The sequence below is a fragment of the Acanthochromis polyacanthus genome, chromosome 20, assembly GCF_021347895.1.
Source record: "Acanthochromis polyacanthus isolate Apoly-LR-REF ecotype Palm Island chromosome 20, KAUST_Apoly_ChrSc, whole genome shotgun sequence".
NCBI classification, from domain to species: Eukaryota; Metazoa; Chordata; class Actinopteri; family Pomacentridae; genus Acanthochromis; species Acanthochromis polyacanthus.
In genome coordinates, this window is record NC_067132.1 from 11,153,569 (window position 1) to 11,176,238 (window position 22,670).

At 39.1% G+C, this 22,670-nt stretch overlaps 3 protein-coding genes across 3 annotated transcripts; 2 read left to right on the forward strand and 1 right to left on the reverse strand.

The window, feature by feature from the left end:
* Nucleotides 1-1,510: 1,510 nt before the first annotated feature.
* LOC110965040 (leukocyte elastase inhibitor-like) lies at nt 1,511-11,477 on the forward strand. Its single transcript, XM_051940336.1, has 10 exons — nt 1,511-1,622; nt 2,189-2,373; nt 5,212-5,367; nt 6,238-6,462; nt 6,957-7,074; nt 7,972-8,114; nt 9,944-10,021; nt 10,147-10,236; nt 10,319-10,499; nt 10,620-11,477. Exons 2-10 carry the CDS (start codon nt 2,194-2,196, stop codon nt 10,838-10,840), a joined length of 1,392 nt encoding a protein of 463 aa, XP_051796296.1. The 5' UTR covers nt 1,511-1,622; nt 2,189-2,193; the 3' UTR covers nt 10,841-11,477.
* Nucleotides 11,478-14,062: 2,585 nt separating this feature from the next.
* On the reverse strand, nt 14,063-16,715 carry LOC127531341 (serpin B6-like). The gene is given in 4 exon segments (XM_051940434.1): nt 14,063-14,167; nt 14,169-14,281; nt 14,972-15,152; nt 16,695-16,715. Coding segments are annotated over 4 exon segments (420 nt in total).
* An 811-nt stretch (nt 16,716-17,526) lies between these two features.
* On the forward strand, nt 17,527-22,157 carry LOC110965043 (leukocyte elastase inhibitor-like). The gene is made up of 8 exons (XM_051940435.1): nt 17,527-17,703; nt 18,439-18,579; nt 18,841-18,958; nt 19,279-19,421; nt 19,752-19,829; nt 20,874-20,963; nt 21,159-21,339; nt 22,033-22,157. The coding sequence occupies exons 1-8, from the start codon at nt 17,527-17,529 to the stop codon at nt 22,155-22,157; spliced, it is 1,053 nt and encodes a 350-aa protein (XP_051796395.1).
* Nucleotides 22,158-22,670: the final 513 nt, after the last annotated feature.

The following is a 22,670-nucleotide window of genomic DNA, read 5'->3' on the forward strand; positions in this document are numbered from 1 at the left end:
TTGACAGCTCATTCACAGCGAATAAAATACGAGGCTGCTTTGTTGTCATTGTATATTTTCCTGACCCTGACTCCCGAGTCAATATATAATCAAGGGACTTTTGTAGTCCATGGGTTATTTCTTGCACACATTTTTATCAAAAGTTATAAAGATACGTTTTGTATATTCATTATGATCATGTCTTTACAAACTGCATAATTATTTATGATGAAAACAATCACTTATTAATAAAAAATGATTGGATATCTCTAAAATGCCAGCTAAATAACCATCGGATTTTAATAACAACCACCTTTTAATGAGCTAAACAATTATAAAATGAGCTTATTCAAAAATAGTTTTGATTGTGTAATTTTATTAAATTGAGATAATCATGACAGATATTTCTTTTTTGGCAAAATATCAAATTTTATATGGAAAATAACAAATTGCGTCCGTGTCCGATAAATTTATTTTCAACTAAGTTACCCATTACAAAAACACCTCTCTGGGAAGTGTGTTAATTCCAGATCACATGACCTGCTCCACATGATCTCATTTCCTCCTGAAGAAAAGACTGACAGACTCCAAGGCTTTCTGAGTTATTTACTATAAAGTAGTGTGTGAGTCAAGTGTGGATTTATCACTTGTCAATAGTGTTGCTACAATATCTTGATAAATAAATTTCAATTTTATTTTTACTCAATTGTATTTATAATGTTTTAGGAGAATCTTTCTGTAAAAATACCATGTTGTGTTTGGTTATAGGTGGCCATGTTGATTTTAGGCCTGAAAACAGCAAAAATGTCAACTATGATACAAAAAGTCCCACAATTTTATATTTACTCATCTACAGGCCTGTGTAACGCTTGATAGGATGAATCCTGCAGATGAATGAATGAATGAAACCACACAACTAGTAATAGATGCCTGTGTTTGGCCTTGCTGAATGTCACACTTGCCAAGATATTTGACACAAACATCAGAGAATGCTCCTGACTTTCAGAAGTTCAGTGTGATCTAGTACTCAAAAAATCTGAAGTCAATGCTGAGGTTATTTTTGTTTCACTAAAAGCATGCACCACTAAAGATCACACTGCACAGACCACTGTGAATAAATGTCGAGTATAATCTCAGTAATTTGCTCACATTTAACCCCAGATGATAAACTAAAAGAATTGTGATGGGTTCTTGCTGTGGTATTAATGAATTTTAAACAAACAAAAAGTACCTTTCATGTCAAACAGTGATGCATCTTTATGTTGGTAAAATGCTAAAACCCCAACCAAACATTTCCAGTATGAGCAGGCAAAAAATGCTTCTAAACAGTAGCTGAAAATCCTTTTTCTTGCATGCTTGGTCACCTAAAACAAATAGAACGACCCACACAGCTTTGCCACTGATGTTTCTGCACACTATGCTGTATCATCTGCACGCTGCACATTATCGTCATCAGTTCATTCTGCTCATAGTCACATGGAATGGTTTGGAAACTCGCCTAAAACACACCCTTTGACACAGGCAGCCACCCATTTGAACCTGGGTGTGTCAGAGTGAACAAGAAGGATGAGATGACTCCAACAGAGCTTCATTAAACTGATACGAGCTGCAAGACTTGTTGACTTGAAGAAGGGAGTCTATCAGTAAGTATAAGATGCTTTATTGTTGCTATCACTTGATTTTAACAATGAGAATGATGAGCAAAGATGAGAGTCAGGCTTTATGCAACTAACAGTTCTTGTTTAATGCCTTTTAACTGGTTTATCGGGTTCAACAAAGATTTTAAAGCGAGTTAAATGGTTACGGAGAGAGAACCGGCTGTTTGTCTGCAGATGTCTTATAGGAAAGCTTTGTTGGTGAACACGGTCAAGTTGTAAGAAAGTAATGAAGAAGAGTCTAGAACAGTCTGCTTGAATTTTACATGAGTGTGTAAAATTTAAGGCATGTAAAATATATTAACCGTTGGTCACTAAATTCAAGAGTCTGAAGATTGTATTACTATCAGGAAAAGCGTAATATGAGAAACAATCTGTAAATCTGGCAATAATTTGAATCTTTATACTTTTGATTATTTTAACTTTGTAGAGCTATACTTAGGGAAACATATCTTGTCCAAACAAGAGTGTGCTTCAGATTTCAGGTAAAGGATTAACTGTGTTACAGTTTCCCAGTCAGTGATTGTTGATCTGCTTTCCATTCTCTGTACCAGACACAATGGCATCCAAAGGCAACCCAGTATCTGAGGCCATCACCAAATTCTGCCTGTCTTTGCTTAAAAAGCTGAGCAAGGACGACAGCTCCGCAAATCTCTTCCTGTCTCCTTTCAGCATCTCCACAGCCCTGTCTATGGTGATGCTGGGGGCGGCTGGTGACACAGCCGCACAGATGTCAGAGGTACGGTACGAGCACACTGTGAGAACTGACGTTATAAAAATTACAGCTCTCATGGTGAACCCACCCATTTGGGTGTTTATACAGGCACACATTCAGATTCCATTCCAGTGGATCTAATTCATCATTGTGTTGGAATTTAGACATTTACTTTAGGTGTGGATTCAATTTTCAAGCCCTGTCATGTGCACAGTTTTCTGGGTGCACTGAAATTTAACCCTTAGATGCATAAGTGGGTCAAAAATGACCCGGTGAGGTCATTCTCTTACAATATCTTTCATTTCATTTTCCAGCTGTTCCTCAAAAAACATGTTTTTGATATTATTCCATTAAATTTTGAAGTTACCTTTCATACTTCTAAAGAAATTGTAGTATTTGCATTACTACCACAAGCTGTTTATCACTGATAATATCATATTAGAGGTGATGATGCACAAACTTGGAGGGACGGAGAGCAGCAACAGCTGGAGGAAAAGAGTCTTAAATATCTACAAAGTGGAAGTTGACATTCTTCTGTTGCTGGTCTGTGTAATATTCTTCTTTTTTGATGATCAAAATGTTTGAAATCTGCTATATAGTGAAAAAATAGCCATATTTCAAACATAATATCATTCCACTGTGAACAAAAATGTAATACAAACAATAATAGAAATGATTATGTTTAACCAAAATAACAAAAATGGCATAAAAACACATTGATTCTTAAACAGGTCATTTCTGATCTACTTATGGAAGAGTATAGGGTCCAATCACTTGTGTACCTAAGGGTTAATGGAGTAGTGAAAGCTGATTACTTTATAGTTATAAATATAGGAGACAGGTATGTGTATGTAGTGCAGAAAAACTGTAGTGTAAAAATGTAGATGTAGTTTGAACTGAAAATACAAGAAATATGAGTAAATAGTCTACTGTCAGACACAGAATGGGATTAGAACTGACGGGAAGGTTTTGGTGTGAATTTCCACTGGAAAACTTTTACCTGCCTTGCAGAGTAGGGTGTGGCAGAAGTAGGTGTCTGCACAGGCAGGCAGACATTCGTTAGTCATGTTCCACTGTCGACAAAACTGGCAGGGATTTGTTCTGTTGTCCCAGACTACAGGGGCAAAACTAGTTAAGCTTCTCTGTCAGTTGTGTATAATGCTCAGTGAAGATTAGTGGTGGAAAGTAAAATTCCATTTCCTCCTGCCTTATCACTCTGCTTCATTCCACGATAGAGGCCAATACTGTTGTTTTTACTGCATTTAGTAAAAGCGATGGTTCCACCTTTTGTGTCGGAATTAGATCTAACATGCATGATACATGATGAGATGATAAAATATGTACATATACTGATTATTAAATTTAACAGTACTAGTCCCACCTTAGTCAGCTGCTCATACTTATTTAGTGACATGTTTAAGTATCATTGATATGAAATAGTATACTGGCAGAGTATTTTTACTCTTGAGACTCTAAATTTACACTGATTTTAATTCTCATATACGCTACCATTCAAAAGTTTGGGGTCACTTAGAAATGTCTTTATTTTTGAAAGAAAAGCATTTTTTTTTTCGATGAAGGGTTGGACATTCTAGCTGGAAACGACAGATTTTTAATGGAATATCTCCATAGGGGTACAGAGGAACATTTCCAGCAACCATCACTCCTGTGTTCTAATGCTACATTGTGTTAGTTAATGGTGTTGAAAGGCTCATTGATGATTAGAAAACCGTTGTGCAGTTATGTTAGCACATGGATAAAAGTACAAGTTTTCATGGAAAACATGAAATTGTCTGGGTGACCCCAAACTTTTAAACGTTGCGTCACTTGGAATCTAAATATTAGGACATTGTTACAGCAATGTTTCATCACAAAACTGCATATAGGAGGATAAATTTTCATCCATCACGTAGCATATTGTGCAACTAGAGGCACTGCAGATCTGGGAACCTGGTGCGTAAAGGTTATAGAGGCTGAATTTGTTCCTGCCAGCACATGCCACGTCAGTGGAGCAACAGCTCCCTGTCAGCCAGATGTGCACTTCATGACGGCAGCTGAGCTGTACAGACCTAGAGCAAAGCGAACTCAGTTAATAGGAGGGGCAATTGAGGTTTTAACAAAGAGTAAAGTAGATTTACCTGCTGTGGAATTTTACTTGTAAGAGTGAGAGTGTACTCCTGTCTGAGTCATTGGTTATGATGATGAAAACGTGTGCATGCATGACTTCCAGTACAAGACTACACAGAGGCATTAATCTGACACACACACACACACACACACACACACACACACACACACACACACACACACACACACACACACACACACACACACACACACACACACACACACATTATGTTTTTCTATCATTGTGGGGACTTACCATTGACTCCCATTCATATCTAACCCCTAGCCCTAACCCTAACCCTAACCTTAACCTTAACCAAACCCAAACCCTAACCAAAACAATGGCTAACCCTAATGAAACTTTTTTACTTTTTTCAGTAACAACAACATGGCCAAGAAAACACTGTTTAAACTTGTGGGGCCCAAAATGAGGTCCCCACAAGTGACATAGTTTTCGGTTTTCCTACCGTTGTGGGGACATTTGGTCCCCCACAATGTAGCAAAAGCTAGAACACACACACACACACACACACACACACACACACACACACACACACACACACACACACACACACACACACACACACACACACACACACACACACACACTTAATGATGTTACTTGTCTTTTATCCCCACAGCATGTCTAATATACACGTACACAGGTGCACATTCACACATTCGGTGTTAATCGTGATCTTCATGATGTTCAAAATAACCAATTTCTCCCTCCAGGTCCTCTGCTTCACTGAGGGATCAGATCAGGCAGGAGGACAACAGACACGATTGTTGCCGATGCAGCAGTTGCATGAACAGAGGAAGGCGAGGATGCAGACACGGTCACAGATGCAGACACAGCAATGCAGCAGACTGCCACCGTATCTGCTCAAGGTGGTAACAAAACAAATAATGCATGGTTGGTTCATCATTATGGCATCTGATGAGGACATCTTAGATTTTAGTTCCAGAGTGAAAACCTATATTTTTTCACAGCTTTGCTTGCTGCATATTTAAAAGCAGTGTTTTGAGATACTAAAAGTTTAATGTGAATCATAAAACAACAAAGCAGGTAAATTTATATAGCAGATGGAAAACTTTGCATGTTGACACGTCAATCAAAACACACCAATCTAAATGCCCTAAACGATCACTCTTTTTGATGTAAATGATGACAACAGTGTTACTAAAATCATCCATTTTACTGTGTCACTGGGCAGCCTTCCCTGTAAACCTGTGAGCTGAGACAAACTCAGTAACATTGACACATTAATTAAAGGCAAATACAGTAATCTATATAAATTAACTGAGTAATGTTAGCATTAAAATTGCATAGATATTAAATTTCTCACTTAAAGTGAAAATCTGTGAAAATCTTTTTTAACCTTGTAACATGTCCATGTAGTGATTTTATTATGCAAAAAGATTCATCATAAGACACAACATCACAGCTGAGCTTTTCCACCTTAATACTGCAGTGTTCTATGATGTCTGATAAACACAGATTCAGACAGGCAGGATTTCATACACCGCAAACCCAGCTCAACCTTAGAAGAACAACTTCTAAATATGTTACTTTGATACATAGTCAAAAACATGAAAAATGTAAGCGGGTTACTGATGATTTTGGTTTTTGCTCTGATCATTTAAGAGCTAAATCCACCCTAATTCAAATAAGCCATATTACTATTATACAAAGTCATATTTCATTTGTCTCTGGCACAGTGTGTCTTTATAACACAAGTCTTCTTTGGCTGTTCACAGATCCTGAAAGACAAAAATGATGATGCAGACAAGACTGATGATGATGCCAATAAGACTGATGATGTCAACGGCAGTGACTCCCAGTCCCAGAGTGAGCTCAACAAGCCTGTTGATGTCCACGCCGACTTCGGCAAACTGCTGAGTGAACTCAACAAGAACGATGCTCCATATGCCCTCAGTCTTGCCAACAGGCTGTATGGGGAGAAGACTTGCCAGTTTATTGAGGTGTGTTTGTGTGAGTGACCCTACTGTAATTAACTGGCGTGAACTGCAGCTCTGTGCTTTGGTGTGTAGGTAAATACATTGCGATCTTTGCTTAATCTCAAAGTTGTAAATGTATGGGATTATTCGCAGTTATCTGGATCCTTCCTCACTCAAGGTTTAGCACCTCCATTCATTTGCATAGAAGACAGTTAAAAGCATTGAGATCCATTGGTGTAAATTACAGAAATACATACAGCAACTCGGAGTTTAACAAAGCCTAAAACCCAGGACACATTCAGGAAAGGTTTCTGATGCTTTAGATAAAAAATAAACCCAACATTCATGGACTATGCTGTTATAGGGTCATCAAATCCATCTTGTTATCAAAAAACTGAAAACATGTCAACATACAAGTGAGCTGCATCAAGATGGAATCCCTTCTGCTTGTGAATGTGTTAAAGTCAGTATTTAATTATGGTGTGAATATTTTAATGTGTTTCTTTTTATGATTTCAGGAGTTTTTAGCACAAATCAAAAATGAATACAAAGCTGAGCTCGAGTCAGTGGATTTCAAAACCAGCGCAGAGGAGGTCAGAGTCAACATCAATGAGTGGGTGGAGAAGCAGACACAAGGTGAGTTTCAGAACTAGCATTGACTTCACACAGTGTAAATCTGAGACTAAATCCTAAACCCTTCCCATCAGCACTTCATTCACTCAGAAAAAAATGCCTCTGAACATGATCAGATTAAATTTGTCAACATAATGTAGCTGGAAAAACAATTTAGTAATAAAGAAATGTAATTTCAAGGTGACAGTGGTGCTTAATAGTGTTTGCCCTATTTTAAGATATTACTTTCTCTAAAACTGGGTCGTCAATCTTTGGTTGGCGTTTTTGTATTCTGTTGTAAACCAGTTTTCTTCGTACACATCCACACAGAGTGGATTCTGAGAGATCAGTCTAGGACTAAAATTTTTTTCAATTTCTAGTTTTTCCAGTTCCATTTCTAAGGTAATATACATCCACTATGAAGTGACAAAATCCTGGGGTTTTACTTTGTTTGGGTGAATACATTTAAATCAGACTAACTAGTTTAAAAAGTAGCAGTCTAACTCTCTACAAGATCCATCAAGAGAGTTCAAGAATTCATGCTGCTGCATTTCCACCCAGGCTACACGTGTGTTTAGAAGTGATTTTGACATCTCTTTTAAGGCCTGTAAGGGTTTTGCTGCTTAACATATTCACCATCTATTCCTGTATGAGCCTCAGTGCAGCATAGTATGTATGAGTAAGATAATTCTAGATTAAAAATGATAGGATGCAGGGACGTTCCATGAGGAATACAGGGCCGTTTTATTCCCCACAGTGGTTTTCATGATGTCTTTTTAAAAAATTGACGTCATCTCCCAAACGTCATCCCTCTTTTGGTTTCTTTTCTTGTTTTACTTGGGAGGGGTTTGTACTGCAGCTTGTTTTAATGCATCTGTAGTGATAATGATGATGACATGTGTGGGCTTTTCTGTTCACCAGGTAAAATCAAGGACTTGTTGGTGAAGGACGCGGTGGACAGTCTGACCAGGCTGGTACTGGTTAATGCAATCTACTTTAAAGGCAACTGGAACCAGAAGTTCAATGAGAAGGATACCACTGATGCAGACTTTAGAATAAACAAGGTAACACTGCACACAGGCAGCAATGATGAAAAACACTGCAGAACAAAAGCAGAAATCTGGGTTTCTGACCAGATTATCCATCCATTATCTACACACCACTTAATCCTCATTAGGGTCACAGGGGGGCTGGAGCCTATCCCAGAAAGATCCCAGGCTCAGGTCAAGATGCAAACCAGGGACCTTCTAGCTACAAGGTGATAGTGCTAACCACCAAGCTACTGTGCAGCCCCTGACCAGATTATATAATTAATATTAAAATAAAACTATTTGAAATGAATGACTAATAGCTAAAGATGAACGAACCTGTGCTTGTGCTTAATTGTATCTCTGTTCATTTTTTGTTTCTTTTGTTATTTTGACTTTCACATCTTGTTCTTTGGGTAATACGTTCACCACCAGCTTGATTTACATAAGCCCATACCAATTTCATTTCCCCACTGACCATTGTTTTTTTTTAAATTAGACACATTTTTTGATCTCATTCACCCTGACTGGAAAGCAATAGAAAAGCCTGACCATTTAATTACAGTGTCAGTTCAGCCTTTGCAATCCTCTAAGTCTTAGCAGTGTGAGAGGGAACACCTTTTTATTAATGGGAATCCTGTCCACACCTGTAATGTGTGAGAAAATGTGCAAACACACACCATGTTCCGTAGCAGTCCTGGGATCTGCCCTTTTCTTTGTTTCTCAGAAAATGATTCATCAGTCTGAGTTGTTTCCTCAGACGGAAAGTTTCACTAGAATCAACAAACATTAAGGATAAATCATCCCCCTTGGCATTTTTTCATGTTTTGTCGCCTCACAACCTGGAATTAAAATGGGTTGCTTGAAGGATTGCACCATTTAATTTACAGAACATGCCTACAACCTTGATGATGTGATTTTTTTTTACTGTGACGCAAACAAAAATAGCATAAAATAACAGAAAATGGCAATGTGCATAACTGTTTACGTTCCTGAAATCAGTACTTTGTAGAGCCACCTTTTGTGGCAATCACAGCTGCAAGTCGTTTTTGATAGGTCTCTATGAATTTGCCACATCTTGCCACTGGGATTTTTGCCCTTTCCTCATGGGAGAACTGCTCCAACTCCTTCAAGTTTGATGGTTTCCACTTGTGAATGGCATTCTTTAAGTCTGAACAGGGATTCTCAATTGGATTGATCATTGTCCTGCTGGAAGGTGAACCTCCGTCCTAGTATCAAATCTCTTACAGACTGCTACAGGTTTTGCTCAAGAATATCCCTGTATTTAGCACCATCCATCTTTCCCTCGACTCAGACCAGTTTCCCAGTCCCTGCTGCTGAAAAACATCCCCACAGCATGATGCTGCCACCAGCATGTTTCACAGTAGGGATGGTGTCGATGTGTTGGGTGTGCGCCAGACGAAAAGTTCAATTTTAGTCTCATCTGATCAGAGCATCTTCTTCCATGCATTTTGTGAGTCTCCCACATGCCTTCTTGCAAACTCAACACGTGCTTTCTTATTTTTAGCTGAAAGTAATGACTTTCTTCTGACCACTCTTCCATAAAGCCTAGCTACGTATGGAGTGTACGGCTTATTGCGGTCTCATGGACAGATACTTGAGCCTCTGCAGTGGAACTCTGCAGCTCCTTCAGGGTTACATTTGGTCTCTGTGCTGCCTCTGATTAATTTTGGTAGGCTGCTCTCTCTTGGCCGGTTTATAGTGATGCCATGTTCTTTCCATTTGATTATGATGGATGCAGCGATGTGGGCAGAAGATAGAATACAAAAAGCTTTGAATGTGTTATACATGAGTATGAAGGGGTGTCTGATTTAACCAGAAAAGTATTTTTTCTTTCTTTTTAGAATGATACTAAGAAGGTGAAGATGATGCAGCTGAAGAGTAAATTTCCTGTCGCTGTCATTCCAGAGCTCAACTGTCAGGTAATGTCCATTATAATACATATAATATACAAGAGGTTTTCTTACAAACATCAACCTGTTTTACTGGATGGAGCATTCAAATGATCTTTATCTGGAATAAAATCAAACACAATGTTTCTGGGCAGGTGCTTGAGATGCCCTACAAAGGAAAGGAGCTCAGCATGCTCATCTTCCTGCCTAAAGAGATAGAGGATGATTCAACAGGCTTGGAGAAGGTAGGACACATACACACACACAGTAAACAATTGGACAACACTGATTTAAACAAACTGATGAGTGACACTGTGTCCACACTAGCTGGAGAGTGAGCTGACCTATGAGAACTTTGTGAAGTGGACTAGTCTCGACATAAACGATGAAATTAAGATCTCGGTGGGTCTGCCTCGATTCAAGTTGGAGGAGAAGTACGACATGAAGGATGTCCTGATCAGCATGGGCATGGTGGACGCCTTTGACGTGGGAAAGAGTGACTTCTCTGGTGAGACATTTGGAATAATTGTAAAAGCTGCATAATTATTATAAGAGCACCACGTATCACACCAGGCAAAAGAAATAACACCAGAGACTACAACCTGGACTCTTGTTCCTCTTTTGACAGGAATGTCTTCAGCAAATGACCTGGTACTGTCCAAAGTCGTCCACAAAGCCTTTGTAGATGTGAACGAGGAAGGAACTGAGGCTGCAGCTGCCACTGGAGCTGTCGTATCGAACCGCTCTCTTCCTGTACCGTTCAAAGCAGACCACCCCTTCCTCTTCTTCATCCGACACAACCCCAGCAGAACTATTCTCTTTGCCGGTAAATTCTGCTCCCCTGTGTAAGCACTGCAGCATGGTTTTTGAGACAGCCTGCTCCCTTAAAACGTCTGTGTCCAGCTTATATATTCTATTTATATTTTGTTACCGCCCGGCAAAACTGCGTTTTCTGGAAGGTATTGTTTTGAGCTGCATGGTCTTGGTTGGTTGGTTGGTTGCTTGTTTGTCTGTAACAATTTGGTTTCCACGCGATAACTCGATCAAATATTGATGTAGCCTCACCATATTTGGTACACAGGTGTACCATAATAAGACACAGGTCAAGTTCGAATTTGGTGACCTTGACCTCATCTTCAAGGTCACAGGGGCCATCTTTGCCGCCGGGCGGTCCAAGTTTGGTAAAACTTCTTGTTGTATCTCTGTCTGTATCAGTTCATGTTATCTGGACTGACTACAGTGCAGGTGTATTTTATAGTGATGGATGGCATACAGTGACAACTCCTGTGCCTTTTGGTCATGACAGTCATTGTTTTTAAAACACAGTTGTTTTACAGTTTTTGACCAATTGTCAAAATTCCACGTCACACACTTGTGCCTGTCTTGTGTTGTTTTCGTACCTGCATTGAAGAATCTCAAGAAGATTTTGTCAGCCAGTGAACCCAGACTATTGCTATGTCCATAAAAATGCAATAAATGAGTGTTGGTTGAAAGCGCTCTGTGTCTTCTTTTATTGTTACAATAGTTGAAGTCATTTTTCTTTGTCAGTGCTCACACAAAGGTAGTGAGAAGTCTGGAGAGCTGTGTCAATAAGGGAATGCATGTATTTATATAGCACATTTCATACCCAAAGGCAACTCAGAATGCTTCACAAAATACACAAGCAACAGCATAGTAAAGTAATAACACAATTCAAGCAAGCAAGCAAAAGCACACAGCATCAAACAAACATATTGGATTTAAGAGACAAGTAATGAAAGGCAATGTTAATAAGTAGGACTTTACTTAGATTTGAAAATTGTCAGCATTGTTCCAAAGTGTAGGGTTTTGGTGGGGATAAACCTCTACAATTCGGATGAACCAAACGGCATTAAAGGGCAAAGCATGATGGCATCACAGAAAGTAGTCAAACAGCAAGGAGTTTTGTTCCACAGCTCCAGTTTTTACTAATTTCCATGTGCAAAATACAGCTCACCAAACAAACAGACAAAGGAGTCACCCAGGTGCAGCTGATGATGGCAGCCTGACCCCCTGCTTCTCACACACTCCACTGATTGCCCACCTGGCTCTTATATTCTCCTCCCACCTCTGTGACCTGCCCACACTTCTATTAAAAATGCAATATTAAATATCCTTTATACTTAAAATACATAAATTCAAATAACAATCTGATACAAAGGAAAGAAAACTCATAATATACCAAAGAAATAATAAACAAAGCTCAAACTTATTCAAAATCCCCCCTGTAACCCCTCCTCTCTCTCCTCTCTGATCTCTCAAATCCATCTAATCAGATAAGTGACAATGCTGGTGTTTTGTGGCTGCATCCTCATGTGTGCACTCCGTGGAACTCCTGAAGTCAGCTCAAGAGAGAGAGAGGTGAACAGGCTTCCCCCCCAACACAAAACAAAATAAATAAACTTGTATCAGTCTGTACAATATGCATGTATACTCTCCAGCTCCCTCACACAAAGGTTTCTGGATCATCTGAAGCTGTGTGACGGCTGTCTTCTGCCTCGTTCTCTCCTTCTAACCAAACCGCCACATACAGGTCTACTTAAAGTACAAAACTCCCCCTTGTGTTGTCATTTTCCTGTTCTCTTGAATACAAATCTGCCCAAGTCAAAGAATTTATGAATATTTTTATAAAGTGAACAGTATGAAATAGGTGTGCCTTGGAAAACACATATTTGTGTATTAATTAATACAGGAATTAATCTTCCAAACAGGTTTCTATCTTCTGTCCAGTAAATATTGAGTAAAATACTAAGAGACAAGGGTAGTGGTTAGCACTTTCGCCTTGCAGCGAGAAGATACCTGGTTCACATCTCGGCTTTCCCGGGATCTTTCTGCATGGAGTTTGCATGTTCTTCCTGTGCATGCGTGGATTTTCCCCAGGTACTCCGTCTAAAAATATGCTGAGGCAAATTGATTATTCTAAATTGCCCGTAGGTGTGAATGTGAGTGTAACTGTTACTCTCTATGTGTAGCCCTGTGACAGACGAGTGACCTGTCCAGGGTTTCCCTGCCTTCACCTGAGTCAGCTGGGATAGACTCCAACCCCCCTGTGACCCTAATGAGGATAAAGTGGTGTATAGAGAATGGATGGATGGACTAAGAAGACAAAACAAGCCATTGTTGCTACAACATAGTTCACATCTAACTATCATATATAATCACTATCATCAAGTATCAGGACTGAGTATAGTCTGAGAAATAATACTGTACTAATCAGCCAAGATCCCATAGGAGGCCTGAGAAAAAAATGTGACAATTTTGGTGATGAAATGCTGAATTTACTCTTTGCAGATCTTGTTACCCAGCCACCTGGTTTCCGAACATGTGGCTACATTCACTCTAGCTTCAAGGAGAGATTCAAAGCAGTTTTATTGGAATTTAAAGTTTTTATTTTTTTAAATGTAGATTGATTTTGGCATGGTCTATGGGAAGATTTAGTTCCATTACAACTGGTTTAGAGCTCTTTAATACAACAAACATGACTTTTTTCTAGGGAGTGTCAATGACAAACACAGAAAAGGCTTTAAAAAATAGTGTTGCTACATTTAAAGCTTATGAAATCTGTGATAAATTTGCTAGGTTACCTAATGTGTACACATATATATTATTATACATATTATTGTGCTTCCAGACATAATACAACAGTTTTGGATTTGTTACAGTATCAGAAAATGTTTAATGCTATGAAGAAAAATTGTAAGCCAACAAGCAACCAAACAGTCAACATTTGGGTCCGAGGTGCTCCCACTAAAACGTGTTTGATCTCCACCTTCAGCTTGCAGCAACATGCAGAGCAGATGCTTTTCTCTCCACAATATTTAACGTCAACACTTCATTAAGGCAGCAGCTTCCTCTACTGGTCTCTGGGCTTTAATGGTTCCATTTTTGGAAATGTTGGACGGCTGTGAGTGAAAAACTTGGAACAAACTTTACTGTGATACAAGAAATTATGAAATAAACTGAAACATTACACACAGAAAAATGTGCCCATTTATATTTACACTTTGACTGCAGTTGCATCAAATAAAATCCTTGAGCAGAGACAGTGCTCACTCAGGGGGAGCAGAACCGGCCAGCAAAGAGGATGCTCATAGTGCTGTTATGTCTGATGAAGAACAGGAAGGGGTGATCTGCAGTGAAACGTGGATAAACGTGGCTCCTCTACCAGATCATTGTTTGAAACAGCAGCTGCCTCAGTTCCTGCCTCATTCACCTCCACAAAAGCCTTGTGGGTGACTTTTGACAGCACCAACTCTTTGGTCTCAGACATTCCTGTCACAGAAAAAAACAACAAAGACAAACATTTTAGAATCAAACAGTCACAACTGATTTTAGACAGTGAACCAGCAGATTTTCATCTCCCTGCTCTAGCTCTGGAATCAAAGACATTTACAATCCTCAAACTGGCATCAGTTTCCAGTTTTGATAAACAGACGTCCCACAGAGCATCACAACCTTCAAGGGGCATCATTGTCATTATAAAATCACACCTATAACCACATGAGGAATATTTTACTTCCCCTCCCTTTTTATTAGCCATGTAGATGCCAGGTTCTGCTTCAAATACAGACTGTGAAATCCTTTCCACAGAAGCAAAGATCAGAGACAAGCTAATAGAAGCATGCTGGGGAGCAGTCTGTGAGGAAACAGATCACACAACCTTCAACTTCTTATGGAGTGATCAGGGGAAATGCAGGTCTTTTTCTTGTTTTCAGACATTTTTTCCTGATTATTTGACATCGTCTCTGTCATGAGCAATTTATTTCCTGCACGCTCACAGTGAGAGCTGTCGACCTGCTCTTGACACCATGTTTTAGTCTGGTACGTAATATCAAAGAAGTGGACACTGATAGGTAAGAAAGGCCTGAAAGGATCTGCAGGACAAACAGACACTGCTGACACCTTTTCCTTTGAATGTACTTCTTTTATAAATATCTGATGTGGGGTTTCCATATGTCTCACCAGAGAAGTCGCTCTTCATGACATCAAAAGCGTCCACCATGCCCATGCTGGTCAGGACGTTCTCCAGGTCATATGTCTCCTCCATCTTGAATCGAGGCAGCCTGACATCAACCTCAGTATTTTTCATCCTGTTTGGATGAGTCCACTCCACAAATGTCTCATAGGTCAGCTGTTTCTCCAGCTGGAGTGGATACAATGTCAGTTGTTAGATGTGTCCATTTGCATATTTGCATTTGTATGTGTGTGTGCTTTTGCTTTTATTCCAGGTGAGGACCTACGGCACACTAAATAAAGCCATAGAATTTTGTGTACTTACCATCAGATCCCATGAGCTGTATGATTGGATTTATGTTCATTATTTATACAAAAATAAATGTCTAATGCAGTGGGAAGCAAAAACATGATGTACATTTTACTCAGAAACTCTTCAACTATTGGTTTCTCCTAATTACAAGATGCCAGTCACAAATATGAGCAGAAAACAATATTCCATGTTAACATTTCTTTATTTCTGAATATCTACTTGATATACAGAAACATGTAAGATTCTGATGAGAGAGTAATTGGCACAAAAATAAAGATGTAAATAAATGATTGGGTTCCTCATATCTGTAGTCACCTTAAAACAACAGAGTCGTATGTTGACTGAGAATCTTGTTTTGTCTGTTTGAGGTTTTTGTGGGATTTCTCTCTGAATATGGTGCTTGGGGTGAGGGTGTGACTGTAGCCAGTAGTAAGAGGCAGGGTGGTAGAATTTATATTTGAAACGCAATGTGAGAATGTTTCCTACAGTGGAATGTCTTTTTTTCTTTTACAATTCCAATATTGGCTTTTTGTTGTTTGTTTTGTGTGTGTTTGATATGTTGTAAATATTATTATTTTAAAAAAAAAATCATAGAGAACTTGTATGCAAGCTGAAATAATTCAGATTTTTTGTATTTTTAAAAAAAATAAAAGATAAATAAATGAGTGGGAATTGAATTGGGATTTATTTGTAAACCTCTGTGTATAACTAAAGTCCCATTTTCCTGTAACTTCATTTGGCTCAGCAGCAGGGTTGAACAGGAAATACATTACATCATTAGATTTCCAGTTATCTGCTTATGAGACAATCAAATGAAGCTAGAAGGAAAATTAACTGCAGCAGTATACCACCTTCTGACATGGTACTGCAGCTGTGCACAGAGCCCAGCAGTAGTATAAAAAAAAACATGTCTAAAATGAGATTAAATTTGACGTTGAAAAGACGTCATTGGGACGTCTCTCTGCTGTGGATGTTGCCTTCAATTGATTCAGTTACTCTACATGAGTGATGATGGACGTACTAAAAAGTGAGGCTGAGGCTGCAAATGTAGTGTGACCAGCAGATTGTGTGCACCTATAGGCCTAATTGAGGATGAACAGAAATTATGTCTGTAGGTGCTGTATGCTGAGATGCTGTTGGTTACGTTTGTGTTGGCATCAGCTGTTACTTGGACACATTTCACTCATGTCATGGAGGGAGTGGTCAAGGAGCAGTGATATGAGTGACTGAATGGATGGCATTATATTCACTCATTCACGGCGGCGGCTGCTTGGTGAGTAGGGAGAGCATATTTTTTGCTGATTGCTAATGTAACTGCAAACTGAGCATGTTGAATATCTCGCCTTGCCTTGTTTTGCTCATTTGTTTGGCGTTGGAAATGAATACATGCAGTTGGAAACACAGAAATGGTGTGTTTACCCGGAGTGAGCTGCAGCTCATTTGCATAAAGTAGAAGTCAAGCCTGCTTTATTCAAATTCAGTGCAACGCGCAGAGATCCAACGCATCACAAAATTATCGTCAAACGTCTAAACTCGCCATCAGTGAACTAAAACTAGGACAGATTCAGCTGCTGTACAACTTATTTCTCACCTCAAATGCTTTCAGAAATACTTCTCGCTGAAGTATTTTTGAAATAAGATGCGGCGTGTTTACATATGGTAAAAACTCATCCAGTAAACACGCAGTTTTAAGGTGCCTGTCCATTACATGTGATTTTCCTGCTCGCCAACGCACTGCATCTGAAAATCACACGGACGGTGGGCGGTTCACATCATTTGTACTATACGACCACGACTAAATACAACATCTTGAGCAGAAAAATATACAATTTATACGTCATCTACAAAACTGTCAGTTTAAGAGTGACGAGAAGTTCTCATTCTTTAATGCCAGACAAAACAATGTGAATACATGAATTGTGCCTTTGTGCCAATAAAAGGGAAAACTTGTTTGAATATTTTTAAATGAACTTTACCTTGCTTATTACGTGTCAATTACCAGGTGAAAAAAATATCATTTGGTGAACCAGTTTGTACTGCATGAACACTGTATCTGACATTTTCTTGATTAATTATTGTGATCTGGTTCTAAAATAGCCCTTTTGATAAAAGTCTAAAAGTTACAAAAGTGACAAATGTTCACACGGTAATCAATTCTAGAGGAAATTATCAAAAGGAAGAAAGCTCTAATCAGATAACATTGCAGTAAGTTTTTAGTATTTAATACTCTGTTCTCTTTGCATCAGACACAATGGGTTCATCCACCTCTCTACCTAAGGCCAACACCACCTTCTCTCTGGCTCTCTTCAACAAGCTGAGTGATGACAACAAGACTGCAAACATCTTCTTCTCTCCTTTTAGCATCTCTTCAGCCATGGCTATGGTGATGCTGGGAGCCAGAGGCAACACAGCCATTCAAATGTCAGAGGTATAGTTCACACACACACACACACACACACACACACACACACACACACACACACACACACACACACACACACACACACACACACACACACACATGTTTGTACTTCTATCTTAGTGAGGACATCCATAGGCGTAATGCATTTCCTAGAGCCTTACCCTAACCTTAACCATCACAACTGATCGCCTAACCCTAATCCTTACCCTAACCCTAACCAAACCTCAATTCATACCTGTTCTCTAAAAACAAGTCTTCACCCTCAAACATGGCTGTTTCAAAGTGAGGACCGGCCAAAATGTCCTCACTTTGTAAAAATGTCCTCACTTTGATAGTTAAATGCAGAAAATGGTTCTCACAATGTAGCAAGTACAAGAACACACACACACACACACACACACACACACTGAAAATTATAGTTCAGAACAGAGTTGCAGCAGCAGAGTACAGTCATGTGATAGCAGTGTGGGCTGGTGTTTATCTGAACAGCAGCTGTAAAGAACTGTGCATCTAGTTTATCCATAGAAAACTGAAACTTTACTGTATGTATCTGTTTCTATGTTATCTAGTGTGTTGGTATCACATCAGCATTAAATGTAGTGACAAGTCAGTCTCACAGAAGTTAAACTTGCTGCATTCACTTTGAAAAATGCAACAAGAACAGTATACAGGACATGTTGCAAATTAAAAGATTATTTTCTTCGTGTGTCTTTCTGTAACGCCATTCATCTCTGCATACAGACCTTGAAATTCCAGGATTGTCAGGATGATGTCCACACTAGCTTTGGCCAACTGCTGAGCCGTCTCAAGACACCAGGTGCTTCAATCGGTCTCAGTGTTGCCAACAGACTGTATGGAGAGAAGTCCTACACATTTAAAGAGGTGCGTTCTTTTCATCATGTTGTTGATGTGCATCTTGATGAGTCTCTCTCTCTCTGTCTATGTATTAAAGTGTGTGTCTTTATGTGAGGTGGAGGTGCATGAGAGACTAACAGGAACATTAAAAAATTCTACGAATGTGTGAGTGAACAAGCAGGGAAACAACTACGCTGTAATATCTTTTATTTCTACTGACTGAATGAATCAGTGATGATGGACGACTTCTTTAGGATGAATTCATTAATGTGTTGTTTGTGGTTTCAGGATTTCTTAAAACAATCGAGGATGCATTACAGTGCAGAGCTGGAGTCAGTGGACTTCAAAAACATGTGCGAGCAGTCCAGGGTCAAGATCAACAGCTGGATGGAGAAACAGACAAAAGGTGAACACACTGACACACACCAGTATCCTCAATATTCTATGATCTATAGTCATTTCATAATTTATTCTGATTTTTAATGTGATATTAATCCCATTGTTTATTATAAAGTTTATTGTATTGTTTTCAAGAGCCTTTTCTAATTAATGTAAAACCTCTTTCCTCTCATAACCCTGAATAAATACGAATACAGTGTATTATTATTATTATCATTATTATTATTATTATTATTCCAATGTTTACTTCTGATTCTCTTGACACTGGAATGGAAGCATTGCTGTGGCTTCTTATTGGTTCTATGTGGTTTCAATATTGTCCACCAGGTAAAATTAAAGATGTGTTGGCCAAAGGCACAGTGAATGAGTTGACCAGTCTGGTGCTGGTCAATGCCATCTACTTCAAAGGAGACTGGAGTGCAAAATTCTCAAGCTCTGACAGTCGTCACGCTCGGTTTGAAGTCAACAAGGTGAACATGCACGTGAAAACCGTCTGCCTGAGTTTCTGAAACTCACTACAGTATCTGATGACCTGTATGTGCAGGCCTCTGGTACAGTTCAGGATAAGTAATGTATTACCCTGGTTGGAAGGACTGGATACTGAAAGTAATTTTTAACATGTTGTGTCATGCATTGTGAGACAAATATCTAGATTTCTTGTGTTTATTTACTTTCTTGCAGCCACTCAATCAGTTATAACAATATTAGAATGCAAATATTGTTCAACACAGGTAAAAAAAATGCTGCAAGCCATCTGTATTTCCTCACTATCAAAGAATGCTTCTTTGGTTTGTCTTTAGACTGACACAAAGCCAGTGATGATGATGCATAAGACAACTTACTTTCCTCTTGCCTTCATTCCTGAAGTCAACTGCCAGGTAATCAAGTGCACAATCTGTCACTTAATACATCAATCAATACAATGACTGAATGTTACTGAGAGACCAGCTGTGATTTTATCACAGGCTGTATTTTTGCCAGTTTACATATTTGTATGCAGGGACGGCTGGTATAAATGGGCTAACAGGGCTCCCAGGCCAACACAGAAAAGATGATAAAATTATTTTTAACTAACTTACAACAGATTGTTTTAAGTTTAGGTGAAAACAAAGGTAGCAACAGCACCAATCAGTCAAAAGAAAAACATAGAATATCTCTAAATGGGCTTATTTTTTATAGCCCCAGCAGATACAGTCCACTTTCATTCCTTTCGTTCTTGTAAGTGATTGACAGGTGTCATGTCCTGCCCCCATGATTTACTGATCATTTGGGCTAACTTCAGGCAGCCCACAGACCACTGACTTTTGACCAATAGCAGCGATTTGACGCAGCGGTGCTGCTATTTGTGCCAGCGTTGGGAAGGAGCGAGAAAAGGTTAAGCTATGGTGGGTGTTAGCATGAACGAGGTGGATTATTTGCTTTCATGTCCATTTTCCTCAATGTCTTTGGAGGAAAAGCTGGAAGTTAAGAGACTGGGATCACATCGGCCGTCGATGTGAGCTTCTTTTCAAATAAGGTAGCCCCATGTTGACCTGTTAAAGGACTGTGACACCTTGTTTTTGCTGAGGTCATCTGTTGTACTGAAGGCATGTTTTGCACTACATGTCGCCAAACAGTTGTAATAAGACAGTTGGAGCAGGCTATCTGTGGGCAGTCGTTGCAGTTGGAACACGTTTTGTAGTGGTGTGTGTGTGTGTGTGTGTGAGAGAGAGAGTGAGTGAGTGAGAGAGAGAGAGTGTTGATGTGGAGCACTAAAAAAATATAGTGTACCTGTAATTGATGTAACTGTGTGTATCATAGGTGATGTTGCTTTTGCAGCTTTGTGAACCATTTAATCGGTATTATGCATTTGTTAGCCCACCCAACAAATTTCACCACCAGCCGCCACTGTATGTATATATTTATTGTTTTGGTTGAAACAGATCCTAGAGATGCCTTACAAAAGGAAGAAGCTGAGCATGCTCATCTTTTTACCCAAGGTGATAGAGGATGATACAACAGGTCTGGAGAAGGTAGGATACACAAAAACAAATGTTTATTTTTCAATCTGTCTGTCTGGACCCTGAAGTCCCCACAATTACAGGAGGCCTCCATGAGTTAGTGTGCCGTAGATCCCCACCTGGAATAAAAACAACAGCACACACACACACACACACATGCAAATATGCAAATCGACACATGTAACAATTAACATTGTATCCACCCAGCTGGAGAAACAGCTGACCTATGAGACATTTGTGGAGTGGACTCATCCAAACAGGATGAAAAACACTGAGGTTGATGTCAGGCTGCCTCGATTCAAGATGGAGGAGACATATGACCTGGAGAACGTCCTGACCAGCATGGGCATGGTGGACGCTTTTGATGTCACGAAGAGCGACTTCTCTGGTGAGACATATGGAAACCCCACATGAGATATTTATAAAAGAAGTACATTCAAAGGAAAAGGTGTCAGCAGTGTCTGGTTGTCCTGCAGATCCTTTCAGGCCTTTCTTACCTATCAGTGTCCACTTCTTTGATATTACGTACCAGACTAAAACATGGTGTTAAGAGCAGGTCGACAGCTCTCACTGTGAGCGTGCAGGAAATAAATTGCTCATGACAGAGACGATGTCAAATAATCAGGAAAAAATGTCTGAAAACAAGAAAAAGACCTGCATTTCCCCTGATCACTCCATAAGAAGTTGAAGGTTGTGTGATCTGTTTCCTCACAGACTGCTCCCCAGCATGCTTCTATTAGCTTGTCTCTGATCTTTGCTTCTGTGGAAAGGATTTCACAGTCTGTATTTGAAGCAGAACCTGGCATCTACATGGCTAATAAAAAGGGAGGGGAAGTAAAATATTCCTCATGTGGTTATAGGTGTGATTTTATAATGACAATAATGATGCCCCTTGAAGGTTGCGATGCTCTGTGGGACGTCTGTTTATCAAAACTGGAAACTGATGCCAGTTTGAGGATTGTAAATGTCTTTGATTCCAGAGCTAGAGCAGGGAGATGAAAATCTGCTGGTTCACTGTCTAAAATCAGTTGTGACTGTTTGATTCTAAAATGTTTGTCTTTGTTTTTTTTTTCTGTGACAGGAATGTCTGAGACCAAAGAGTTGGTGCTGTCAAAAGTCACCCACAAGGCTTTTGTGGAGGTGACAGCAGCCACACAAGAAATGACCTTTTTGGGTGGACATGTTTTGTGCCTGTTAATTAACTAAGTATTCAATGAAACTGTTTGGAATAAAGTTCATTTATTCTTGCTGGATCTGGATTTGTCCATTTTATGTTGTATTATAAGACACAACATAAACATGAGTTTGTCAGCCTGCTCACTCTCACTATCAAGCTTCTTTGTTCTCCCTAAGGGAGAGCAAATAACAAAAAAGCAATTATAACTAAAAATATACAGCTTTACGACTTAGATGTAACTTGAGCACCATCCATTGGTGGCTAAATAAATTACAACAGAAATAGTAAGAGTGGAGCGTGTCTATCAGTGTTTAGGATCTAAAGTCTTATTAAAATAATTAGAAAAATAAATCATTTTTAATATATAATTTAATGGCATTACATGATCTGAAAACTGAATGACCGATGTATTGTATTATTTTATATTATGTTATATTATCTACCAAAAGTCCTGTGCTCAGTATTTATTTTTAATTCCCTTCTTGTCATGTCTTATTTACTACATTTATCATGTTCCTTTCATACACTCCTTTCTTCTTTCT

Excerpts from the sequence above, each read along its gene's own strand:
- LOC110965043 (XM_051940435.1), top strand. The coding sequence starts at position 17,527 with ATGGGTTCATCCACCTCTCTACCTAAGGCCAACACCACCTTCTCTCTG. Across the intron at positions 17,704-18,438 it reads CAGCCATTCAAATGTCAGAG|ACCTTGAAATTCCAGGATTG; the intron begins GTATAGTTCACA and ends CTCTGCATACAG. Across the intron at positions 18,580-18,840 it reads AGTCCTACACATTTAAAGAG|GATTTCTTAAAACAATCGAG; the intron begins GTGCGTTCTTTT and ends TTGTGGTTTCAG.
- LOC110965040 (XM_051940336.1), top strand. The coding sequence starts at position 2,194 with ATGGCATCCAAAGGCAACCCAGTATCTGAGGCCATCACCAAATTCTGC. Across the intron at positions 2,374-5,211 it reads CAGCCGCACAGATGTCAGAG|GTCCTCTGCTTCACTGAGGG; the intron begins GTACGGTACGAG and ends TTCTCCCTCCAG. Across the intron at positions 8,115-9,943 it reads CAGACTTTAGAATAAACAAG|AATGATACTAAGAAGGTGAA; the intron begins GTAACACTGCAC and ends CTTTCTTTTTAG.